The 22,221-nt window shown below is 39.8% G+C and overlaps 1 protein-coding gene across 3 annotated transcripts in view; it reads right to left on the reverse strand.

The window, feature by feature from the left end:
* The window catches only part of ncoa3 (nuclear receptor coactivator 3), a 42,291-nt gene that overhangs the window by 11,650 nt on the left and 8,420 nt on the right, over window positions 1–22,221 (reverse strand). For 2 of the 3 annotated variants that reach the window (XM_055027180.1, XM_055027178.1), the window contains exons 2-8: window positions 6,637–6,697; window positions 4,648–4,752; window positions 4,358–4,518; window positions 2,215–2,315; window positions 1,918–2,092; window positions 1,626–1,817; window positions 43–129 (exon numbers count right to left, since the gene is read on the reverse strand). In XM_055027180.1, coding sequence (XP_054883155.1) covers window positions 43–129; window positions 1,626–1,817; window positions 1,918–2,092; window positions 2,215–2,315; window positions 4,358–4,518; window positions 4,648–4,733 — 802 coding nt within the window. In that variant the 5' untranslated portion in view covers window positions 4,734–4,752; window positions 6,637–6,697. The remainder of the gene's footprint in view (window positions 1–42; window positions 130–1,625; window positions 1,818–1,917; window positions 2,093–2,214; window positions 2,316–4,357; window positions 4,519–4,647; window positions 4,753–6,636; window positions 6,698–22,221) is intronic. The other variant, XM_055027179.1, reaches the window with a different exon arrangement.

Genomic DNA, 22,221 nt, shown 5'->3' on the forward strand with positions numbered 1-22,221 from the left:
CAGACGCACGCATCTGATCGACGCAATACTGCGCACGCTTACCAGAGAGCTCATGGCGAGTGCTGAACCTCTCTGTCCTCTCGACCGCCGTGATTCGTCGCGCTACGCAGATCATACATGACTGTAAATCTGAGGAAAGAGGCAAGGAGGGTTAGACCCGATTGGACTGAACTGCAGCTCAACGTTGGATAACTCCAGAATACGACAGAATTTAGATCCCACAAAAACAGAGTACTGAAAAGAACAACCCCGAAATGCAGTAATTGAACAAAAATATATGGATCTAAATAGTCGACATGTGATTGATCGAAAGCCGACACACCTTAAGAATTCACATTATTTTAAATAAAGTATACAGCTCTAGAAAAATGTAATAGAGCACTAAAACTGATCAATTTCTATGATTTTACTCTTTATAGGTAAATCTTTGAGTAAAACGAACATGCCTCCGAAATTTCAAGCAAAGATTTTGTATTTATTTCAAGGAAATGAGAAATAGTCAAGATATCGACAAAGATGTAACACTGTCAGACATCAAATAATGCAAACAAAACAAATTCATATTCATTTAGAAACGGCAATAATCGTTGTATTAGTATTTAAAAGTTTTAACTACAGATGAGTTCAGAAATCAATATGTGATGGAATAACCATGAGATTTTCAAAGAGGTTCAGTGCGGTCAACTCTTCATTTTTTCAGAGCTGGATATAAACACATATCTATAGTCTGTATTTGCAGACTTATATTAAATATAATCAGTGTTTAACATTAAGTATTGTGAAATGTTAATTTTGTTAATGCTCTCTGGAGTGAAGGAAGAATAGAGAAACCAGATGGAGAGAAAAGGTCAAAGAGAGATACCCAAGAAAGATTTTTAATTTAAGCCTTTGAAAACAACTGTAATCAGTTACATATTTGAACGACTGTAATATAGTTAATACAGTTCAGCCTTCATTAGACATAATATTTGAAATATGATTTGAAGGCTCCATTTTATTATTATCAGTATTATTTTTTTAAATTTCTCTTATTTGACTTTTATTTATACATGTTGTCTCATTGAGATCCAAGATCTCGTTTGCAAAACAGGACAAGAGAGTCCTGTTTTGTTTTATCAAAACAGGACTCTCTTGTTTTGATAAAACAAAACAGGACACACAAGTTAAAAAATTTGGCTTATTTAAACAACAACAACAACAAAGACATAAGAACAAGAGCATGGTTAATCAGAAGATTTCTCTTTTTGTCTGAGAGAAAATTTGAATTGTCCACAGAGTGGTGTCAAGAGTTCAGACAGCCCACCACCACAGTTTAAAAAAAGGAATCCCAGAGGGAAACCGGTAATACACTGGTGTCAAACTCCAGTCCTCAGGCCCAGTGTCCTGCAACTTTTACATGTGTCTCTGCTGTACCACACCTGAATAGAATAATTAGGTCATTAAGGCTCTGAAGAGCTGATCTACACCAGGAGGAGGTAATTAAGCCATTTCATTCCTGTGTTTTGTACCTGTGGCACATTTAAAAACTGCAAGACAGCAGCCCTTGAGGACTGGATTTTGACACCCCTGCCATAATGCAATACAGAATCCACCCTTAGATATTCAAAGCTGGGAACAATAATTACCATCTCCCTCCTCCATCATGGCTCGAGGTTGAGTGAGAGCAAAACACTGCATTGTCTCGTAACGCTGGCCACCTGGTCTCTCTTCAGGCAACCCATGACTCTGACCATAAACCAGGTTCACCAGCATACGACAGCTAAAGGTTCGGCTTTTCTGTTGGGGCACATCTCCACCCCAAGGTGCCCCGTTTGGTGCTTTGAAGAGAGACAGAAAGAGGCAGAAGGTAAAGCGGGTGAACGTCACTGATCAGGCAACATCCTGCATCCAGCGTCTTCGTGTTGGTAGGTGCCTCACCACTAGACTTGGGCAGGTTCCGGCGAAACTCGTCCCTGTCCTCATCGTGGATGATGTTGTACACGCTGGTGTTGATCAGCTCCTCCTGCTTGTACTGCAGGTATTGTGTCACGTTGTCAGACACGAACACGATGCTGCCCTCTCGGTTCACCACAAACAGAAAGCCGTCCAGCGCCTGAGAGCAGCGACGACGAGAACATTTATTCTCAATGACCGCGACTTATTTTAAAACATGTTGAGCGGGGATCAGTGAGCCGGCCCGTTGCCTCGGGGGGGAGATTATCAATGTCAACTGACCTGCAGGAGCAGGGGACCCAGATGGTCCTTGTCAATGACCCCCTGACCAGTAGAGGACACGTCTGCTTTCTGCACGTCGTCGTCATTGCAAGAGCTCTTTCCTAGAGAGACAGGAGACCCACAAAGAGAACGGTAAAGGTACGATGTTCAATGTGAACCTTTCAAACTAATAATTCCTATTATTCATCTTGAATGGAATGGTGGGACTACCTTAACCATTTTATAAAATCCCAAAAGTGGCCACCAGAGGGAAGCACAAGTCCTCTGTGCATGGTTGGCTTGCATGCCTTTCTATTTTTACAATCACCACATGCTTGAGTCTTTAATAGATACCACCCCATATAGCAGGGTCATCTGTAGAGCATGACTCTACAGCAGATGTGAAGCAGAACACAGCGTACATACATACATACAAACATATATATCTGCAGATCTTCCAAAGATCTAGGACGTGAGCACCGGTGTGTTGAAGAGTCAATAATAACAAAAGAAATACGCTTGAAAGAAAAAGGGAGAAATGTCATCCTGCTTTATTCTGTCACTATGGCAACCTGGCTGCACAACATACTTACCCTCCGGATGCGATTGCTCACCTTCATCTCCACAGATTCAACCCTAATCAGGGTAAAACGTATAAAAGAAAAGACTTGTCTGTCAATAACGATGTGATGAATTCAGACAAGAAATCAAGATCGGGTCAGTGAAGGTATCGGCGTGTGCTGAGGTTTTGAACTGATCCGCTTCCTACAGCAGAAGTAAAGCTTCACATTCTTGAGAGAACATATGCTGAGAATGATGAATCAGCAATGCTAGAAGTACAGTCCTCTGATGTGGCCTCCGTCGCCAACATAAATAACTAATGATGGCAGGAAAGCTAGAAAATATTTTGAATGCTCTCCTTATAGCTTCTTCTAGTATGTATTTTAAGAAAAATTAAGATCACCAGGTCAAAGTTTAGCAAAAACCAGTGATGAAAAAATTTGTGACAATAGTTCATTTCTAATTCCTAAAATAAAAACAATCGCAAAATAACATGTGGGTTAAAAAAACATATTAGCGTGTGCCTTTTATGTCTCTGTTGTCATTGGTTTTAAAGCGAGAGGCACAGTTTGGCACTACCAGATGCACGCTGTCACCAACAACAGCCTCGGGCCGTGACCACCAAGGACTGGTTTCAATTACTGGTGTTCATTTACCCCAGGCAACACAAACAGCCCGACTGGACGCTGCCGTGAAGTGCCCCTGCCATCAACCTCGCACTGCACTTCATCACCGGCGTCATCTGTCCTTAAGCCTAACTTTATCCACTGTTTACAAATCAACCTTTTTAGGTGATTTAAATTTAAATTTGAAAAGATTGCACAACACATTTCCCTCACCGTCAACTAATATTGACAATTTAGATTCTGGAACAAGGCAGCTGAAGACTTTGCTTTATTGCCTTTATAATATACTTTTAGCTTTTTCCCCCTACACCGATGCAGTTTTCTGACCAATCCCTGATCTTTAAAAAGCCTGGTCTGCCAATACCAATTTCTTTGGTCCAAAAAGTCACTAAAAATAGTGACAAAGTTGCTAAGTCGGCAACATTGCAGTGACCATATGTAACCTCCCATTCCCTGTTGACCTTTGCAGAATTGGATAAGATCAGCTTCACATGCATCAGTATCAGTTCATTGCCCAAAACAACGAAAATCGGTGCACTGCAGCACATTTTTTATTGTGAACAAACTTCCAGAAAACTGCAATAATGTTGAAACAGTGTGTTCCTTTAAATCAAGGCTAAAAACCCACCTGTTTCAAATTGCCTGTGATTCGATAAATCAATACACTTGATGTGAATTTACTTGATGATTTTGATGGTGGCAACTGACAAAATGTAATGTTTATTGCCTGTTTCCTGATTGGTCACTGTCTTATGTCTTCACGGTCTAAACTTAATCACTTTGAACAACACTGTTGCTGAAATATGTGTTACAAATATACTTGATTTGCCTAAATACACTGTTCTCCCTTGACATAATACAAAATAAAAGCTAAATTTGAAAGAAGGGGGGAAATAAAAGCAAATCACATGTTTCTCGTGTGCTTTCTCTCGCTTAAAATGTATATATGCGACCAATTCGAGCCGAGGCGTCTGTACCTTGCTCTTTTATTTGCCTGATCTGCCTCACGGTCTCCTTGAGAATGGCACATTTGTCAGGCTTGACGTTGAAGCTGTCGATGTTGGAGAGGTTGGCGGAGATGAGCTCCGCCAGCTCTTCGATGTATTTGCTCTCCTGCTCCCTCCGGCGCTTGTCACACCTGCCGGGGAGGGGAAGGGAGGTTTAGACACGTTGCCATGACAACCTCACCTCCGGGGGGGCAAGGGGGGGGCGTTTCGAGAGCGGCGGACGTTCGAAGCCGTTCCGACGCCGGGGATCTCGCACTCACCCCAGACCCGGCGTGTCGCAGCTGGACAGTTTGCGTTTGCGGTCGGAGCACAGCGGCTCTAACGAGTTGTCTCCTACGCCACTCATCTTCAGCACATATCAGCACCTGGAACGCACACAAACCATGCAACGTGATCAATGAAAGCACAAACCAAGCGTGCCGACACGTTTGTGCCCAATCACCGCAAACTGGGTTACGAGATTACTTAGATGTGGTTTTATTTCTGAACATATCGCCTATCGATCAGCTGACTTTTCATGGGAACATTAGATCGTAGTTTTCTACGGTGTTATCCAGACAGACTCTCCGTTTGGCGGAGCAGCCTCTCACTCTGTGCTTCCATGTTTGATGGGAGTGAAATCTCATCTGTTCCACTGCGCGGAGGGACTGATGATGATGTAGTGATTTGAAGCCTCGGGGGAGATGGGTCATCCTGCGTTCAGCCAGCCTACCCACTACCTCTCTGTTAGCAACAGCGTATGCGCACACTGCTCACACCAACCACACTCGCAAGAGTCGCATGCTCAGACATGTCGCTGTACTATGAGGGGGTAGAGAAAAAAAAAAAAGAAAAAAAAGAAAAAAAGAGAAGGGCAGCAACACACATATTCACCAGCTAGCTTCTTTGTCCAACTTCCTGAGCAATGAACGAGACGTGAAGACTTGGAGTTACCCAGAGACACACTCCAGTTACTAACAAGAAAATATCCCTGCAGTCTGCTTCTACTTTTCCTCCAATAATTTTAACTTCCCTCTCAACTCCTCCCTGCTTCAGGACCCTGCCCTTGTTTTCTTGCTCTGGCACTGCCCCGTGTCTGACCCCACAGAGTTCACATTAGAGGAAACCCCTGTAGCCAGCTACTAAGGTCACCGCTCTTTCCGATTCCCACCCTGAACAGCACACGCACTGCAAAAATACTGAATCTTACCAAGTATTTTTATGAAGCTTCTTGTGCAAATGTGTTATGAAACAGAACTAACTCGCAAGAAACTTTTCAGCAAGATACAGGAGCTGGTTTTCTGTCAATTGTTCTTTAATCTTGATGAAAAATACCAATTTCCCCTGCAGATTACGTCACTTATAAGATGATTTTGCCATGTGCCAGTGCTTTTTCATCAACATTAAGGAATTATTGTGTTAAACATAGAAAGTAAACAAAAATACTCTGCAAGAATCTGTGTTTTTGCAGTGCAGGGTTGCTGTGTGACACTTTACAAACGAATCGTTCTAAAAAAAAAAAAAGAAAAAAGGAAAAGAAAACCTTCCAAAGGTGGATTTCTTTCTGTCTACGGTGAGTGAGCTCATTCAGGAGAGGAACACTGTAGGATGGATAGGGACTATTATGCAATGCCAGCTCTGTATTTGCAGGCTAGGACATGCCGCCCAGTCACCTACCACTGCTCCAAATACAACAACTACACCAAGTCAGTCAGAAGTGTGCTCCGCATCATAAATCTGCATCTCCTGCTGCGCGTCTCGTCTACCTTTCAGCGCCCCCACCTCTCACCCTCTTTCTCTTTCTCTCTAAAAGTGCTTGTCTGTGACTCTCGCTGCCCTGCTTTCCGCCCCTCAACCCGCCGATCTTCTCCCTTCCTGGTTTCACCTCTGCAGCAGCAGAAAGAGGCGACACCAGCCCTCGGTCAGGCTCGCGCGTTCGGGCTTTGATGGCGAGTGTTTCGGACCGGCGCTATAAGGAAGCGGACTTTGAGAACAGGGTCAGGTTTATGGAACAAGTGCAGTCACGGGATCTTGTTTGACGTTTGAATAGATTAATTTGCAGCCTCAAGAAAAAGGAAGACGGTGCACAAAAAACTTGAACAGCATTAACAAGATGGCAGCAACTTTATTCATTTTTTTTAACGAGAATGAAATCTGCGGCAGATAACGAGTAGATGATCAAAATGGTTTGAAACTCTCATGGGTTGCCCTCCAAGGGCTGAGATCAGAGGTGGGTGATTTGCTCAGTTCAGTGCTGACTACAGGCTCACCTCAGGCAGAATGAGTCCCAGTCAAACTCCATTCAGGGCCTGCGTGACTTCTCAACATCTCCTGAGAACAGAAGAACAGATTAAAGTCATGAACTGTGGCGCTACGCGAAGGCCTGGATGCCTCTGTACGTCAGCAGGGCTTCGGCTCCTCATACATTTATCCATTCAGAGATTCATGGGAAAGCACTCATTTCTAAAATTGCACAGGAAGTCGCAGCAGATAGCATCCTGTTTGCGCTCTCCCCTCAGTGTGTTCCACAGCGTCATCACTTCCCTTTCCTGGAAATGCTGCCACCCATCCACCCCATTTACATATTCTCTTTATCAGTCTGCTTCCCTGCCATTCCTGACCAAAGTCAATGACTAAAGTGCATTCAAAACGTATTTGAACCCCTTCAGTTCTCACACATGCTGTCCTGTAAACTTTAGTGCATTTAAATAGTTTAAATATTTTTTCTGTGGTGTTAAATTGCAGACGGATACATTCTTACTTACCAGTTATTTTATTAAGGTGCATCAAAGTGAGGCCACATAGATGTTTTTTTTTTTTTTTAATCATTTACAAACCCAGAATTATTTTTGCTTCCATTTGTTAATTAGTGTGAAGTTTTGTGCAAGTCTATCACAATTAAACAAACTGAAACGTTCGGCTGTAGCGTTACTAATGAATATTCGTAAATGTTAATTCTTTCACAATGCATTGTGATTCCTATTGGCTGATGATCGGCCTTCATCAGCCAATAGACCTTGGCTAATAAAAGCCAATCAGCCAGTTGCTAATGATTGGGCCTCGTCAGGTAAAAAAAAACAAAAACCCAAAACAAAACAGAACAAAACTACTTTTATGATCTATCTGCCAAAAATAGGTTATAGTTATCTGTTTTGATGATTATCAAAACATCATCATTAGACTTTCTGAAGATTTTTGAATACATAAAGTTAGAACATTAAAGAGTACTATAACAAATGAAATATTTGTTTTTGTTTCTGATAAAATTTTATTTCACAAGAGCTTTGAAGTGTAACTAATCTCACAGTAAAAGTATAACCATACAATTTTTTGAAACATCCCAAAGTGGGCGGAGCCACAGAACTTTCCCGGCTCATGTGGGGATGAGAGGAGTGGACAAGACGAGGGACACCACTGTTGCCAACTTAGACCCTGCAGTACTTTTCAAACCCCTCTAGCCATTTTCCTACCCCCAAAATAAACGACCAGCGACAAAATCTAGCAACTTTCTTCTCTGTTGTTGGAGAGTTTGGCAAAAACAAGCGAGATCATAAACTGCTCTGCAGATACGGTCCTGACCGAGCGAGAAGCGGATGCTGTCGTGAGCACCTTTTGCTTCCTACGTACGGTCGTCAGTTTCAGCGCTCACGTCGACTGAGCTGAACAGTTTGTACCCAGTAGGAACATTCAACTGCAGTAGCCACCCATGAACCTGAAGAGGGCAGCACTGAGGCAGTTTTAGGTCAAATATTGCAGAATTAAGTTTACAAGAAAATTTGCATAGACAAAGTAAAGGTAGTGCCTGCAAGGACCAAATTACACAGTTTTTCTGTGAAAAAAAAGTTGACTTGGGGTTTAGCTAAAGTTGAAAGCCAAGTGCTAGCAAAAAACATGCATCCCAAACTGGTGTCACTTAATTATAGATGCACCAGAACTGGTCAATTATTTACATTAAAAAATAATAATAATAAATTTCCCTCCTCATCAGACAATTCGCCACTTTACACTATTAATGAGGGAAGAAGACTCAATTTATATCTGTATCTAGATGTAAACAGAAAGGAAGATGAGGTTAAAGTTGCTCTGTATTATCCCTTTTACCTTTCAACCTTTTAAGGAACATTTGGGAGTTAACATCAAGCTTTATAGTTCGCTACTATACACACAAAGAGCATTTTTTACAATGCCATTGCTAATATAGAATGCTAAATTTATCAACTAAGCTCAATCATTTAATCTCTCTTTGGGATTAAATGAAGTATTTTTGAATTGAGTGGAATTAACGCACTTTAAAAATGTCAACACTTATCTTTTGTCTGTTCTGCCAAAGTAAAACCCCTTTTAAACACCGACTGCTCTTTCCCACAAATAGAATGACATCCCCTCTGCTCCAAATCTAAATAATTAATGACTGCTTACCGAAGGACGCCTAGGAAAACATGTTCAATTCTGTTTTCAAATTATATTTATTGAAACAAAATATGCTTTCGCTTAGATCAGTCGGGTCGAGCTTTTTCTAAAGAACAAAGATCACAAAATGGCACGCAAAATTTCAAATATGCATCTTCGCTTTAGGTTGTTATTTTAAACCTTAGATGAAACCAGAATAGTTGGGTTTCATCATGAACTTGAATAATTTTGACCTGAAGGCAGAGTTCTAAAAATATACCTACAATAGAGTCACTTTAACAATGCAAGTACAAAAATAAGACAATGACCTTTTAACACTCCTACCAAAGTAGCAGCTATATATATAAATTACAGTAGGAACCAAAAAGAGAGGAAAAATCCTCGTGACGTAACCATTTGGTTTTAGCCTCGATTTTCGCCTCACAGCCATTGTAGCCAGATGGAGTGTGAATTACAAGCTGCTTCCACCCTCAGTGTTTGTGTGTGTGTCTAAGTGTGATCCCCCCCCCCGACCGACCACAGACCACTGATCACATCAGCCCTAAACACAAGACTGCAACCGAGCTAATGCTGCTGTTGAATAATTAAAAAAACACACACCCACACACAGAAAAGCATCACACACACCCTTTTTCCATTCCTTTTCTATCATCTGTCCAAATGCTATTTGTTTCGTACTCATACATATTATTATTATTATTATTTATTTCCTTTATTTAACCAGGTAAACCCTGTTGAGATCTAGATCTTTTGAAAATAATATCACTGATCTCATTTGATCAGTGATATTATTTTACTGATCTCATTTGATCAGTGATATTATTTTACTGATCTCATTTGATCAGTGATATTATTTTACTGATCTCATTTGATCAGTGATATTATTTTAGTGTCCTGGCAGAGATACGCAGTCAACATGCATTAGTAAGCTCTAGAACTAAAGTGTAATTCAGACCAGGAGGTTTAAGCACTGTGTCATTATGCAGCGCAGGAGGGAGAGGAGGAGTCCAGCTGACTGGTTAGAATTAGAGAAAAAAAAAAAAAAAAAAAAGACAGGAGGGAGGAGGGAGAGACAGGTAGGGGGAGGGGCAGGGAAATGAGACACTACACTGAGCCCAACGCTATTCAAGAAAACCACCTTAATAAGGAAACTGAAGCTGCTATATTGAAAAACATTTTACGGACAGGATCTCATTATACTGTAGGTTATTACGTCGTGTACAAAAACAGCCGTTTGAAATGTTAGATCCTCTCATTTAAAGAGTAAAGCATAAAAAATATAGTTTAAATTTGCATCACAATGTATACAGAGCCACAAAACAATCCTTTTCAGGTAGGATTTCTCCAACGGGTGATCTGCGTCTTCGCTGCTCGATACCGCTCCAAAAAGATCGAGTCAAATGGTTTCATTTCTGACCAAAGAAGCCTCAGATTATTTCCTACATAAATACAGTACATAAATATTGCAGCATGTCTTTTCAGTAAAACGTAGCTAATTGTTGTCCACATTGAGTTTTTGGAGTTTTTTTCGGTTTCCCCTTCGAGGTTTGAGGAAGCAGCCGTTTTCTGAGCGGGACGATTTCCAATAATGCCACCGTACGATGACTCATCAAAACAGTGGACAATTGTGTACACCAGCAGAACCGGCAGCAAAGTTCACACTGGTGAAACCAGTCCGACCAATCTGCCTCTGATCAGCTATCATTTGTGATAAAGATATGGATAAATGTTTTTGTTGGAAAAATTGGCAGCTTTTTATAATTTTCTGCTAAATTTAAAAAGTAGTGCCTCCATCAAAAGTGCTTGTGTCACTTGATTTGTTACACACATTGGAAAAAAAAATCAGAATCGGTCAAAGCTGGAATAGGTCAGATTTCAAAGTAAAAGGGAACTCGGTACACTAAACTAAAGGTTAGACAAAACTCTAAAGGTCATGGCGAAGGTGACACCTGGGAGTTGTCTAGTCTACACAACACGCAGTGGAAAAAAATTATGAGGAAAACTTGAATTTACCAGGAACCAACCGATTTTTCATCACTTCAGTGGAAACTGTGACAGTAAAAATCGATTCTGAGAATTTTGCGTATGAGCTCTGCTATATTACACTAGCATGTGTTTGTAGATAGTAGCAGATTGGCGCCATGCCAAGCAAGTTGTGCTGTCAGAGTTAGCTTGTTACAATATGATGGCTCTTACAACTGAGAACATTTATTGGATACTCCCATTTAAACCCTTTATTGATCATACAACTTGGTGTTTACATTTCCATCCTGATAACCGTCTTTATTTATGCATTTTTAAACATAATTTATAAGGGAGCTTTCTTTGACGAGACGTTTCATCTTTTTTCTTGGCTCGTGTTTTTGCTGTTTTGGCTCAACACTTCTTCCAAAAGATTTTGTGGCTTGGTTTTCCATTACTACACTGACTGGGTGGTCAAACTGTAAACTAAGTCTTACAACTTTTGTACTTGTTTTTTAATTGGTTTCAAATATCCAAGTGTAGAGACAGACCAATGCCGTTTGGTGCCTTGGCTGATTTCAAAGGGGCTGCATGCTGAGAGCATTACTGACTCACCTGGAGCTCATTATTTTCTGAGCAGCAAGCAGATTGGTAAACCTCTAGACATCATTTGGGTGGTAAAATATTTGCAATTCAACAAATAGCAATCAGTGAAATTTATTAGCTAGCCAGTATTTTTGGCCCAGCTTGAGAGCTAGCTGGTTAACATACAATCACAACTTGCCGTTTTTAAAGTCTCTATGGTATTGGTATTTCTCTTAACCTGGCAAGGATGGAAAAAAGAAAAATTCAGATGCTGTACGTCAAAATATTGTTACAGAATGGTCCGATTTGATTTTTAGTCATTTGGCCAAAGGCCAGAGCAGCAAGAGTTTGAGTCGGTCGGGACGAGAATAGAAAGAAGGACATTCCTGAAGAGCCTTAAATAAAGCCTGCAATCTGAGCTTCCTCAGGACAAAGAGTGGCAGGCCCAACAATAAACACTGGCCCACCCAAAACAAAGATCACACAAACTGGGGAACACATATATGACTCAATTCCCTCAAGAATGAACATTCAGCTTACATATTAAGTTCTTTGCTTTAAAAATTATATCCCAAAACAAAGGTATATTTGCAGCCCATAGTAAATTATAAGCCATCTGGCCTACTTTAATAGTCTAGTATCATGTATTTACCACAACCACCACCACACACAGGGAGAACCCAGACAAGGTAATAAAACAACAACAAAAAAGGCGCTAACTGGAGTCTTGAGAGATCAAGTGCAAAAAGCCAACAAAAGAAAAGAATGACTTCCTCTTTTCTTCAAAGAACTTCTCCACCTTTTGCGGAACATAAAACCATCCAGACTCTGAACAAAGGGCCTCCACAAAACCCCAGCCTCCACCTTGGCTAGCAGGGACATTTCACTTTGATTCCAGGTTCTGCTGAAGTCAAACAGCAGCGCTGAGTTTCCGTTGGTTGGCCGACTTGTTGGAGTTACATTTCCAGGACTATCATCTTTAACTTTACTACTCGTACAATAAATAGGGTCCAATAGGTAGGACTGTAATGGTCTAAATCAAGAACGGTGTTTCAAACTTTGAGAACGACTGAACGAGTTTTCTACACTTGAACAGGAACAAAAGCGGATCCAGTTTTAACAAATAAGGAGAAAATAAATGGTTTTATGATCATGAACTAATGAAGGAATAAACATGGCGAATTTAAAATCGACTTGAATTTAAAAGTTTTCCAAGAAGCAATTCTGAGCAATAAGAGCAAGAAGATAATAACTTTCCTACTGAATCTTATGTGACTATCTGAATCATTTACATAGAAGTGATCTAAATTAATCCCGTCTGTGTTGTTATACAATCTGCTGTTGTCTTAAATCTTTCATTTATAAGTCGACAAACACAATGGACAACCGTTCTGAATCTGCTGTAGCTTTAGTGGCCCACATCATTGTGTTTGTTAGGTGCAAGGACGGATTAATGGTCAAGGTCTAGTCCTATTAGTATAATTATTTTTGCCACATTCTGTGTCCCACATGCTTCTGGATTGTTATGGGTATTCACTGGGGATGTTCATCTAAACACACACATGCACAAGATGAGCGTGCATCAGCAGTGCAACCGTGATGAGATGCAGTTTCGCAGATTCAACTGAAACCCTTCAAGTTTCAGTGAAAAATGACTACACTGATTTAGAAATACGGTGCACAAAATTAGGTCTGCTCATGGGGTTTTCCTCTAGCGATGTGCATCTTTTGTTGGAAAGCAGACAATAACTGGTGCAAGAGAAGGAGGAAGAGCAGGAGGAGGATGGGCAGGACATGCGCCACAAATGGGAAGAACAAGTCAAAGATGGCTGATGTGGTAAAAATACATTTTTCCACAGCGTTACTGGACCCTGAATCTGACTTGTCTCATAGGAGCAGCTTCAAAAACTACGAGGAACGTTTGTTCCAAAACATTTACTGATGTCATTTACCTTAAAGTGCTATTGAGGATGAGGGTTTATACATCTCCTCAATATTTTGAAGTCTAGATATTAAATTCTTAGCACAGTTGAATTTCCTCATTGTCAATATAGTTACTTTACAACAGCAATACTGATGCTAGTTTACAATAGAAGTGAATGTTTAAGAAGTTATAAAGCAAAACGTCATATAAAAAATCTTTGTGAAGGGTAATTTTATGTTTTGTTGTGAATAATATTGAAAATGCCATTCATCGCTCACTGCTGAGAAGCTGATTGATTATTGAGTACATCTGCTTGCTGCTTGGCAGCAATAAGCCTCACTTTTTTTCCGCTTACAAGACATGTCCAATAAAAGAGCACTGTTAGAGCAGGAAGGTCATTATTTTATCAAGTTAGCTCAGTTGGCTAAAATATTTTGTTTATCCTGATAAATCACTGAATCACATATCATCAAGACAGAGGAATGAATCTTGTGGCCTTGTCAGAGTTTTTGTTTCTCTGCTCCGTGTGTCTGAAAGGAACTGGGTCCTTGTCAGTGGATGATATGCATCGAACCAGCTGCAAACTGGAGAAGACACAGTGTCTGCTGCAAAACTCCAAACAATGTGGAATTTGTTCATATGAGGATGAGAGCTCACAGATGTGGGTTTTATCTAAAGAAAATAAAACCACAAGTTTTAGGGTAAGGGTTTGGGCTAGGATTAGTGTAGGTCAGTAACAGGAAAGTCTCAGATGGAAACCAGTTTTCTATAATTTAATTAACCAGTAGAAATCTCTGCCCGTGTCTTCCATCACCTTAAATTCACCTCAACCTCAGGAAAACATCAAGTGAATCACCAGTTACTAAAACACAGCGAGGAAACAAGCTAGTGTTAGCGCGCTGCTAGCGTGGCAAAGCTCCTCTATGGAAGTGAGATGACAGTTCACAGCACATTTTTTGTAGCCAAATGAACCTGGTCAAATATTACTCTGGATGTTTCAGATGAAGATAATATCAGAAGAAAACGCTGCCACTAATTAAACGAATGAGACAAGAGTGGACATCGAAATGTTGTTGACAAGTTTATGTGTGACTGTGTTGTTTTACACACGCCTAAGACCTCCATATGGGGGTCGTGCTTTGCCCCTGCAGCACCCCAGGTTTATGGTTTTTATAGTCATTTGTAAATGGTCACATCAAGCATTTATTGTAATTGCGTTTTAGGCAGTAAAATGTAATTTTTCTTTTTATCTAAAAAAGGGAATTGAATTATTTGTTCATGAGCATCTTCTAATGCATTTCCTTTTTAAATCATTTTTTTCTCAGAAGAGTTTTTGCGGCGCTAGTGGCTCGTATTTTTGACAGTAGGCAGACAGAAAAGAGGGCGAGGAGAAGGGGGAAGACAGCAAAGGTCACCAGGACCGGGAGTCGAACCTGCGACGTCCACGTCAAGAACTGAGGCCTCCTAACATGGGGTTTGCTAACCCCTGCGCCACCACAGCACACATCCTGATGCATTTCTGAAATCATATAAAAGGCTTTAAATATAAATTCTGAAGGATGTGATTTTTTTTTTGTCCGACTAATCAATAAATCGCCTGAATAATCAGTAGATTAATCGAATACTAAAATAAACGTTTATTTTGCAGCCCTACACAAAATAAAGACACCTTTTTAAAAAGGTCTTTCTAAAAGCTTGGTATAAGAAAAAGGCTATATTCAGAGGCATGGCTGAGTGACTTTTGCAGACTTTGGGAGCTATGGGAATTGAGTTTCACTTAAAGCTAACCCTATGACGCAAATGTAAGAGGAGGATGGGAATGTAGAGCGATTTGCCACCAAGAAACACAACCAGAGCCAACTGTAGAAAAACTACAGACAATTTAATAAGAAGGAAATTTGTTAGTGATTTCTAGAAAAATGTGGCGAGACAGAAAATGTACTTCAAAGCAAAGAAAGTGTCTTCCTAAGACTCTTGTTTCCTCTTAAAAAAAAAAAAAAGCACCTTCCCCACCTTGCTGAACACACACAAGGGCTTTGACAGCCTGCTTTGCATTTCTCAATTTTTTTCCCCTCCCACAAACTGCAAGATGTGGAAAACCAAGCTTGACACGCTGGGATGTATATGGGACGTGAAGGCTACCATCCAAAGTAAACCAAAACAAAACAATAAAAAAAAGCAGTGTGCTGTGAAGGCACAAAGCTAATATTATGGAAATGAGTTCATTAATCAATGGGGAAACAGCCTTTTATCGGAGGAGCCCGGGTCTGATCAGCCTCCAAGCTGCCCACTCTGATAACACACAGCCCTCCTCTCGTAGAAACCACAGCAGCTGCAGTGATCCAACAAATCTCGTGTAAGTGTGAACACATTTTCAGCCGCTGCAATTAAACTGAAAATATTTTTAGCTGCGGAGCAGAGAAACAAAAGGATTCTGTTTTGTACACGTTTTAGCTGCGCTACTGTGATAGTTTCCCCCCCATCCCTCTCTCTCCTCTCTCTCCTCTCCTTCTTCTCACTTGTGCCTTTCTCTTTTCCCCTCCCCCTTTTCTCTTCCTCCTGTTCTCCCCTCCGTCCCTGTTGGATTGGTGGAGTAAACACAGGAAGAGAGCGGGCTCTGTTCCACCACGCCGGAGCAGAGCCTGGGCGTTCCTGCAGTGCCGCTGCGCCGGGGTCAAAAGTTTACCGTGGTTTTCATTTCACCTTTCCTCAGCCAATCACAGCGCCAACACTGCAGCGCCTGCACTCTGACCCCGGCAAAGAATTCCACTCAAAAGATGGTCTGACGCCAGTTTCACAACTTCGGCCCCTCCCAGCTCCCCGCTCCCTCCTCCCCGTACTACTCCTTTTCTTTTCTTTCAACTGGCCGGTTTCGTGTGTTGACAGAGCCTAGGTGAAACAGAATCCACAATCGAGTTATAAGGGGAAACAGAGAGCAGCAGCTGAAAAGTGGCTTTCATGTCCCGCTGGCTTTCGCCGGGCCCCGGCAGATTTTTACAGTTTTCGAAACGCCAAAGAGGAGAAGGCATACGGAAAATTCTACTCGTCACGCTCGGACGTTTTACAGCCCGTTACATAAGGAATGACAGCATTTTAGCTCGTCGCCATTCCAACTGGGCCAATTTTACAAGCATCACTGTATACAAAGAGTTTAAAAATTAACAGATTTAGCAACAACGCTCCCCCTCCCCCAGCTGTTGCTGCATACTGCCAATCAAGTGACGTAAGGAGGGCCACTACACCTTTCCTTCCCTCCAACAGTAAAGACAAAAAGGACAGATTAAATGCAATATCTGGCATAATGTGGTATTTCTGGCACCTTGTATTAAAAATCTGCTTGGATGAACGTCACTGCCTTTTATATGCCAACATCTGATCTACAGCTTAGATACTAACGGGAAAGTGGCCGAGACACAATGATTACAAAAAAAATAAACAACCTCTGAAATTTCAGAAGAAAAAAGAAAAAAAAGGTCATTATTGATCTAGTAAATTTGTTGTCATTTTTGTAGAGTCTGTCACAATAATCAATACATCAATTAATTGAATGATAAATTAAAACAAACTCAGTAATTTCCATTGGTATAATTTATCTTTATCTTTTGTTCAGCAGTTTGGCGTTTTGGTCTCATCAAGCCCCTATTTTTAAACACAATTTCATTTAAAAGACTTCAAAACTCACTTTATTTGTTGTTTTGTTTATTTGAGGTTTACTGATCTTTTAGAACATGCTCTTGCATTATTATTTTTCCATTGCCACATTATATCACTTCAAAACGGTCTCAAAACAACAATGGTATCGTTTTTCGCAATAACTTCTGGAACAATTTATTGGGCAGTCTAGTAATAAAGGCCCAGTAATAAATAAAGAAAACATAAAACTTTTGGATACATTTTGTGTAAAACTATGTTGTTGTTGGGGCGTTTTTTTTTCCAAAAAATAAAAAGTTTCCAACCTGATGACAGGAAACATCTAAAATTTTCCGGTACTTTTAGAATAATTCTGTAGAGGAAATTCAGTGACAATAATAAAAGAAAACAACAACAAAAAAAAGCCCTAAAAAAACTTTTTTTGACATATCTGTATCGGTCCAATAAATAAAACTGGGTCAATATTAACAACCGATACTTATTTTTGGTTTTGGAGGAGAGGAGGTCATGGTATTTGTTTGGCCATCTGACAGTGATGCAGCACAGGATTAACTGAAGCAGACACACAGTGGTGATTTTACTGCAGTGGTTGCAGTAAAATCTATATGACATATTATATTGGTTAAAATCAGTCATCAGTCATAACAGCAGTCTTTATGTCAGATATCAATTATTATTGTGCAGATATGAAAATTTAGGCTGATATTGAAATCCAATATTAATATTGTTCTTATGGCTGATGACCAATATACACATTTCCCTACCATTTTGACTCCTTTGGGGGAAAAAAAACAATAACAGCCAGGCAAAAATAAATTGCGCTTGTTCATATCTGCCAAGTTTTATTTAATTGATAGGTTAAAAAACTTACTAATATTAGCTGAAACTGATGTCAATGCTTATATATTGTTCATCCATAATATCAGTACCTGCTCAGATTTTCAAATATGTGCTTCCCTTGTTAGAATATTTCTAAATATAATATAAATGTGTCTATAGCTTTACTTCAGTATAATGCATCAAAGCCAAAATAAACTAGCATGATACACAGAAAACATTAGCAATATTATCAATAAGTTGCTTTTTTGCGCAGCAGAACAAAGAGAAATTCCTTTCAGGCTTTCATTTTTTGCTGCATACAGCGTTATATTTTTACTCAAGGTTATCATACAGTGACAACCTCATACCAGGCTCATCATCCTAAATGCAACATAAACCTACGTTTTGTTATGTTCGGCAATAACATACAAAACCTACCTGTTTTGGTAGTACCATTGTTGTATGTTACTGCATCGTCAATATTTCACAAAAATAAAGAGTGGTCAGATGCAGGGTGACCATCTGACCACGGTATAAGAATTAACCTCAAGAGGTTCTAGACTTTATCTAGAACCTCTTGAGAGAGTACGCTGTGTCTCCTGGGAATGTGTTCCAAGCGTTGAATCAGAGCTGGTCAGACCGACTGGACACAAACACACTCGTAAGGCACGTGTACAAGCAGACACACGCGCGCCATAATCCAAGTGTGGGTTTGTTTTTGTCTTAGCGACACTGTACTCTGTTCCATCTGCTGAGTGATTAAGCCTACCTCTAATCAAGCCGTTTGCACTTGTAGGGGAAGAGGCAAAGGACAATGCAGAGTCGGAGTACACTGAACAACAAGTCTTACTCCTGACAGTTGTCAAACTTTATACTTCTCATTCGCACTTTTATTTTTGCTTTTTCAGAAGCAAGTTATGTGTGTTGGGACGGTGCTACGAAAGAATGCAGTTAAACATTTAAAGTTTATTTATTATTAATACAGCTACCACAGAACCCGTCGGTGTGCATGTCCCATTTCTGCTGAAAGATGTCAAAAATGTTGCTTCTTCCTCGTAATGATAAGTGATAGGAAGAGTGGCAACTAACATTATATATTTTAATCAAGACCACCTCAAAGTAAAAAAAAAACACATTTGGAGACAGTATAAGAATTAAAAGAGAAGAGAATCAAACTATTAAAATTTTGACTGAAGGATGATCAGACTTTTGCAATTCAACCAATTGATGTCGTCTACATCAGAAGGCTAAAATACTTTGAATGCACTTCTTGGACATAGAAATACCCAAAATTGCAGGCAAAACATCTGAAACTGGTCAGATCATCTCTAATAAAGCTGAGGAAAAAACAACAACACTACAACTATTAATAAAACACTTCGGTTCAGATAATTTTCTCATTTTAATTGAAATATTTTTTGGCCCGATGGTTAGGCATCCAGAAATAAGCAATTAATCACATAATAAATTAAAAATAAACCCGATCATTGCCATTTTAATGTTTTCCCTTTTCTTTCTCTCTCTTTCTGCCAAAGACTGGATATAAAAGTCTTCGGTCTGATGCATTGGTCTCAACTGGCCTTCCCTTTTGAAGGACATTTGCTTACACAGCGTTCTAGATTTATTTCATTGCTGTTGTGTTTGTGTATTTGGGATATTTTTAAAATGTCCTCCAGTTCCAAGAAATTTAAGACTATTGATCTTACATTGTAATGGTATTACACCACCTCAAAAGCTTACTTGAAAATGGTCTCAAAATAATATTATCACTTATCGCAAAAACATCCTGGACAATCTATCGTCCAGCAAAATTGTGTTTTTGTGAAAATCCTACCAACAATGGGGAAATTCTTAAAAACTGTTTCCACCTAAACAAATTTCAGAAATAAATCCCTACCACAACATCAACAACAAAATAGCAGATACACTAATATAGCAACAGGATGATGAATGAGGTTCGTTTGTCTCTTTTTAAATAATGGTGTTTTCGGGTGGCAGTGACCTACTGATTTAATAGCTTCGCTGGAATCAAAAGTAGCTTGAAAGTAAATGAGCTCGAATCAAAAAACGCTCAATAAGTAAACAGCTCCAATGACATAATTTAGACTGAGGACTGTCTTTCATTTAGCGGTTGTGTGTGAGATGTGAAGCAGAGTTATAAACAAAGGATGTGCATCAGCTGAGATTTCTGTTTCAATCTATTAGTGTTTGGGTACGTCGATCACGATCCCAAATTTCGAAACGACCAAGTGAAATGACAAAATAATTGGTCTGAAATGTTTGCACTTGTAAATATCAAAACAGGTCAAAGATGTGAGGATTCGATGACCTTTACTTAAACATGAAGAAAAAAATCTATTCCACAGGATACCCAGAGTGCACAGGTGCGACCTTGAAAAGACCTTTATAGAAGTGCCAATTGCATCGAGACCCTCACTTCCTCCATTATTGCTATGGAGAATAGTTTTTTCTGAACACGCATGGAGAGCAAAATAAGCCTGATGGAAATGGCAACGTTAAGCAGTTGTGAAAGCTGGACCACCTCTCTCTTAAACCCCCCGCACCCCCCCCCCCAAAAAAAAAAAAAGATTTATGTCGGACGTTTGAGAGTTTTGTTTGCTACCAACTCAAAATGATTTCAAGATGCGTTGCGATGTTGCAACGTCAAGAAGCGAATGTTTGCTATTCTATTCTGGGGACAACAGCGAGCTCCGGAGCAGCAACCTCTTGATGCGAGGGTTGCCGTAACAACAAGCCTCATCAACAGTGGTGACTTCACCAGGCAAGCAGAAGAACAGCTTAAAAAGAGAGAGAGAAGGAGAGATGGAGAGTTACATTTTTCACTTCATCCAGAGCGAAAATTAAAAACAGCCCAATCAAGAAACGAGTGTTGTAAATTATGAGAAATTTTGCCTCGCCTGTGTTGACATGTTGTAATGCTTCTGGAGCCTTAAATGATGCTGTAGAGGCTCCTGTCATTTATGACTTAACTTTTCTATGAACTCTAGCCTGCAATAAAGCAAATCTGCAGAAAACATTAAAAAAAACATTAATTTTTTATTTCTTTTTTTTTTTTAAAAACCCATAAAGGAGCTGAGCCGAGAGCGAATGTCTGCACGGTCACAGCGACCCTGGAGTTGTTTCCGAAATGAAAGGAGAGTTTGAGTTGTGGATGAACCAGGAGACGTTGTCCGTACAGTCCATGCTTGCACACTCGCATATCCTCTTACAAACATGCCGCTGCGCCGCTGTGCCAACCGCAGCTGCTATACAAATCCTGACTCAGCCAGAGACCGCACCCCCGCCACCACAGAAATTCAACTGAATGCTTCATTTTGGAGATGCAGAAAGAGGAACGAAATGTAAACAAGACCTGGGAGCGTTGTGACCCCGGGACATTCTGAGGACGGTAAACGAAACATTTTCCGACACCCTCCAACTAATTCAGCTCGACGACAAAACCTGAACTGTGTCAACAGTCTCGATTCGTGTGATTTTATTACCTATTTATCGCCAGCGAAAACATTCTCCTTTAACTTTTTCATATTTTGAACTTGCAACTCGCCGTTATTTTAGCAAACAATTATTCTATCATTTGTTTTAGTTCTCCACTAATAAAAGTGGAGCTTAAAGAAAATTTTTCATGGTTTATGTATTACTTTTTTTTTTTAATAATGAACTATCTGAAAAGTGTGACCTATATTTGTATTTAGCCATGCTCAGTCAATACTTTGTTGTAATTACAGATACTTTGCGTTGTTTCTCCAACAAATTTGTTTTTCAGTTCACTCAAAGTTGCCTCAGATTAGATGGAAATCCATCCAATCAATCAATCAATAACCCAACTCTGCTTCAACATCTCCAAAGCTTATACCTGAGCTGTCTTCTGTGCTTCTTGGTCTTTATGATGCCGTTTATCCATCACGGTTATCCAGCAAACCTCAGTCCTTCACAGAACAGCTCTGTTTCTACTGGGTTTAAATTCCAAACAAGCACACTCAGAAATTTGACTTCTGAAGGTAATTTGTTGTGCAGAATTAAGTTTTGGTCGATTGGAATAAAGGATGGCCAACAAAACAAAACAAAACACACGCCAGACTTTTTTTCTAAAGATAATCAAGAACATGTTTTATGCCATACGCATGACTTCTATGTTTATCATATAAAAACTGCCATCAAAATTAAATAAATTATGGCTTGGGTTAAAATATGGGGAGTACCAAATTGCAACAGATAACTTAAGTACTTGTTTAAAATACGACAATTTATTAAAACAGGAAGACAGGAATCATTTATTAAGACAAAATTACATCAGATTTAATTATAGGTATAGACTTAATTTTAAAATCTATATATAATAAGTTTATGATTTAATAAACTGCATGTTCTTGCGTTGAAGCATTTCATGGATTGATTGATTAATTAATTAAGACTCCGGTCTCTATTTCTCTAGTTTGGTCTGAAATATCTCTAATAAGTTCACGAGAAAGCGTTAGCCGGTGTT

Source organism: Poeciliopsis prolifica, unplaced genomic scaffold (genome assembly GCF_027474105.1).
Source record: "Poeciliopsis prolifica strain line A6 unplaced genomic scaffold, Auburn_PproV2 SCAFFOLD003, whole genome shotgun sequence".
Taxonomy (NCBI): Eukaryota; Metazoa; Chordata; class Actinopteri; order Cyprinodontiformes; family Poeciliidae; genus Poeciliopsis; species Poeciliopsis prolifica.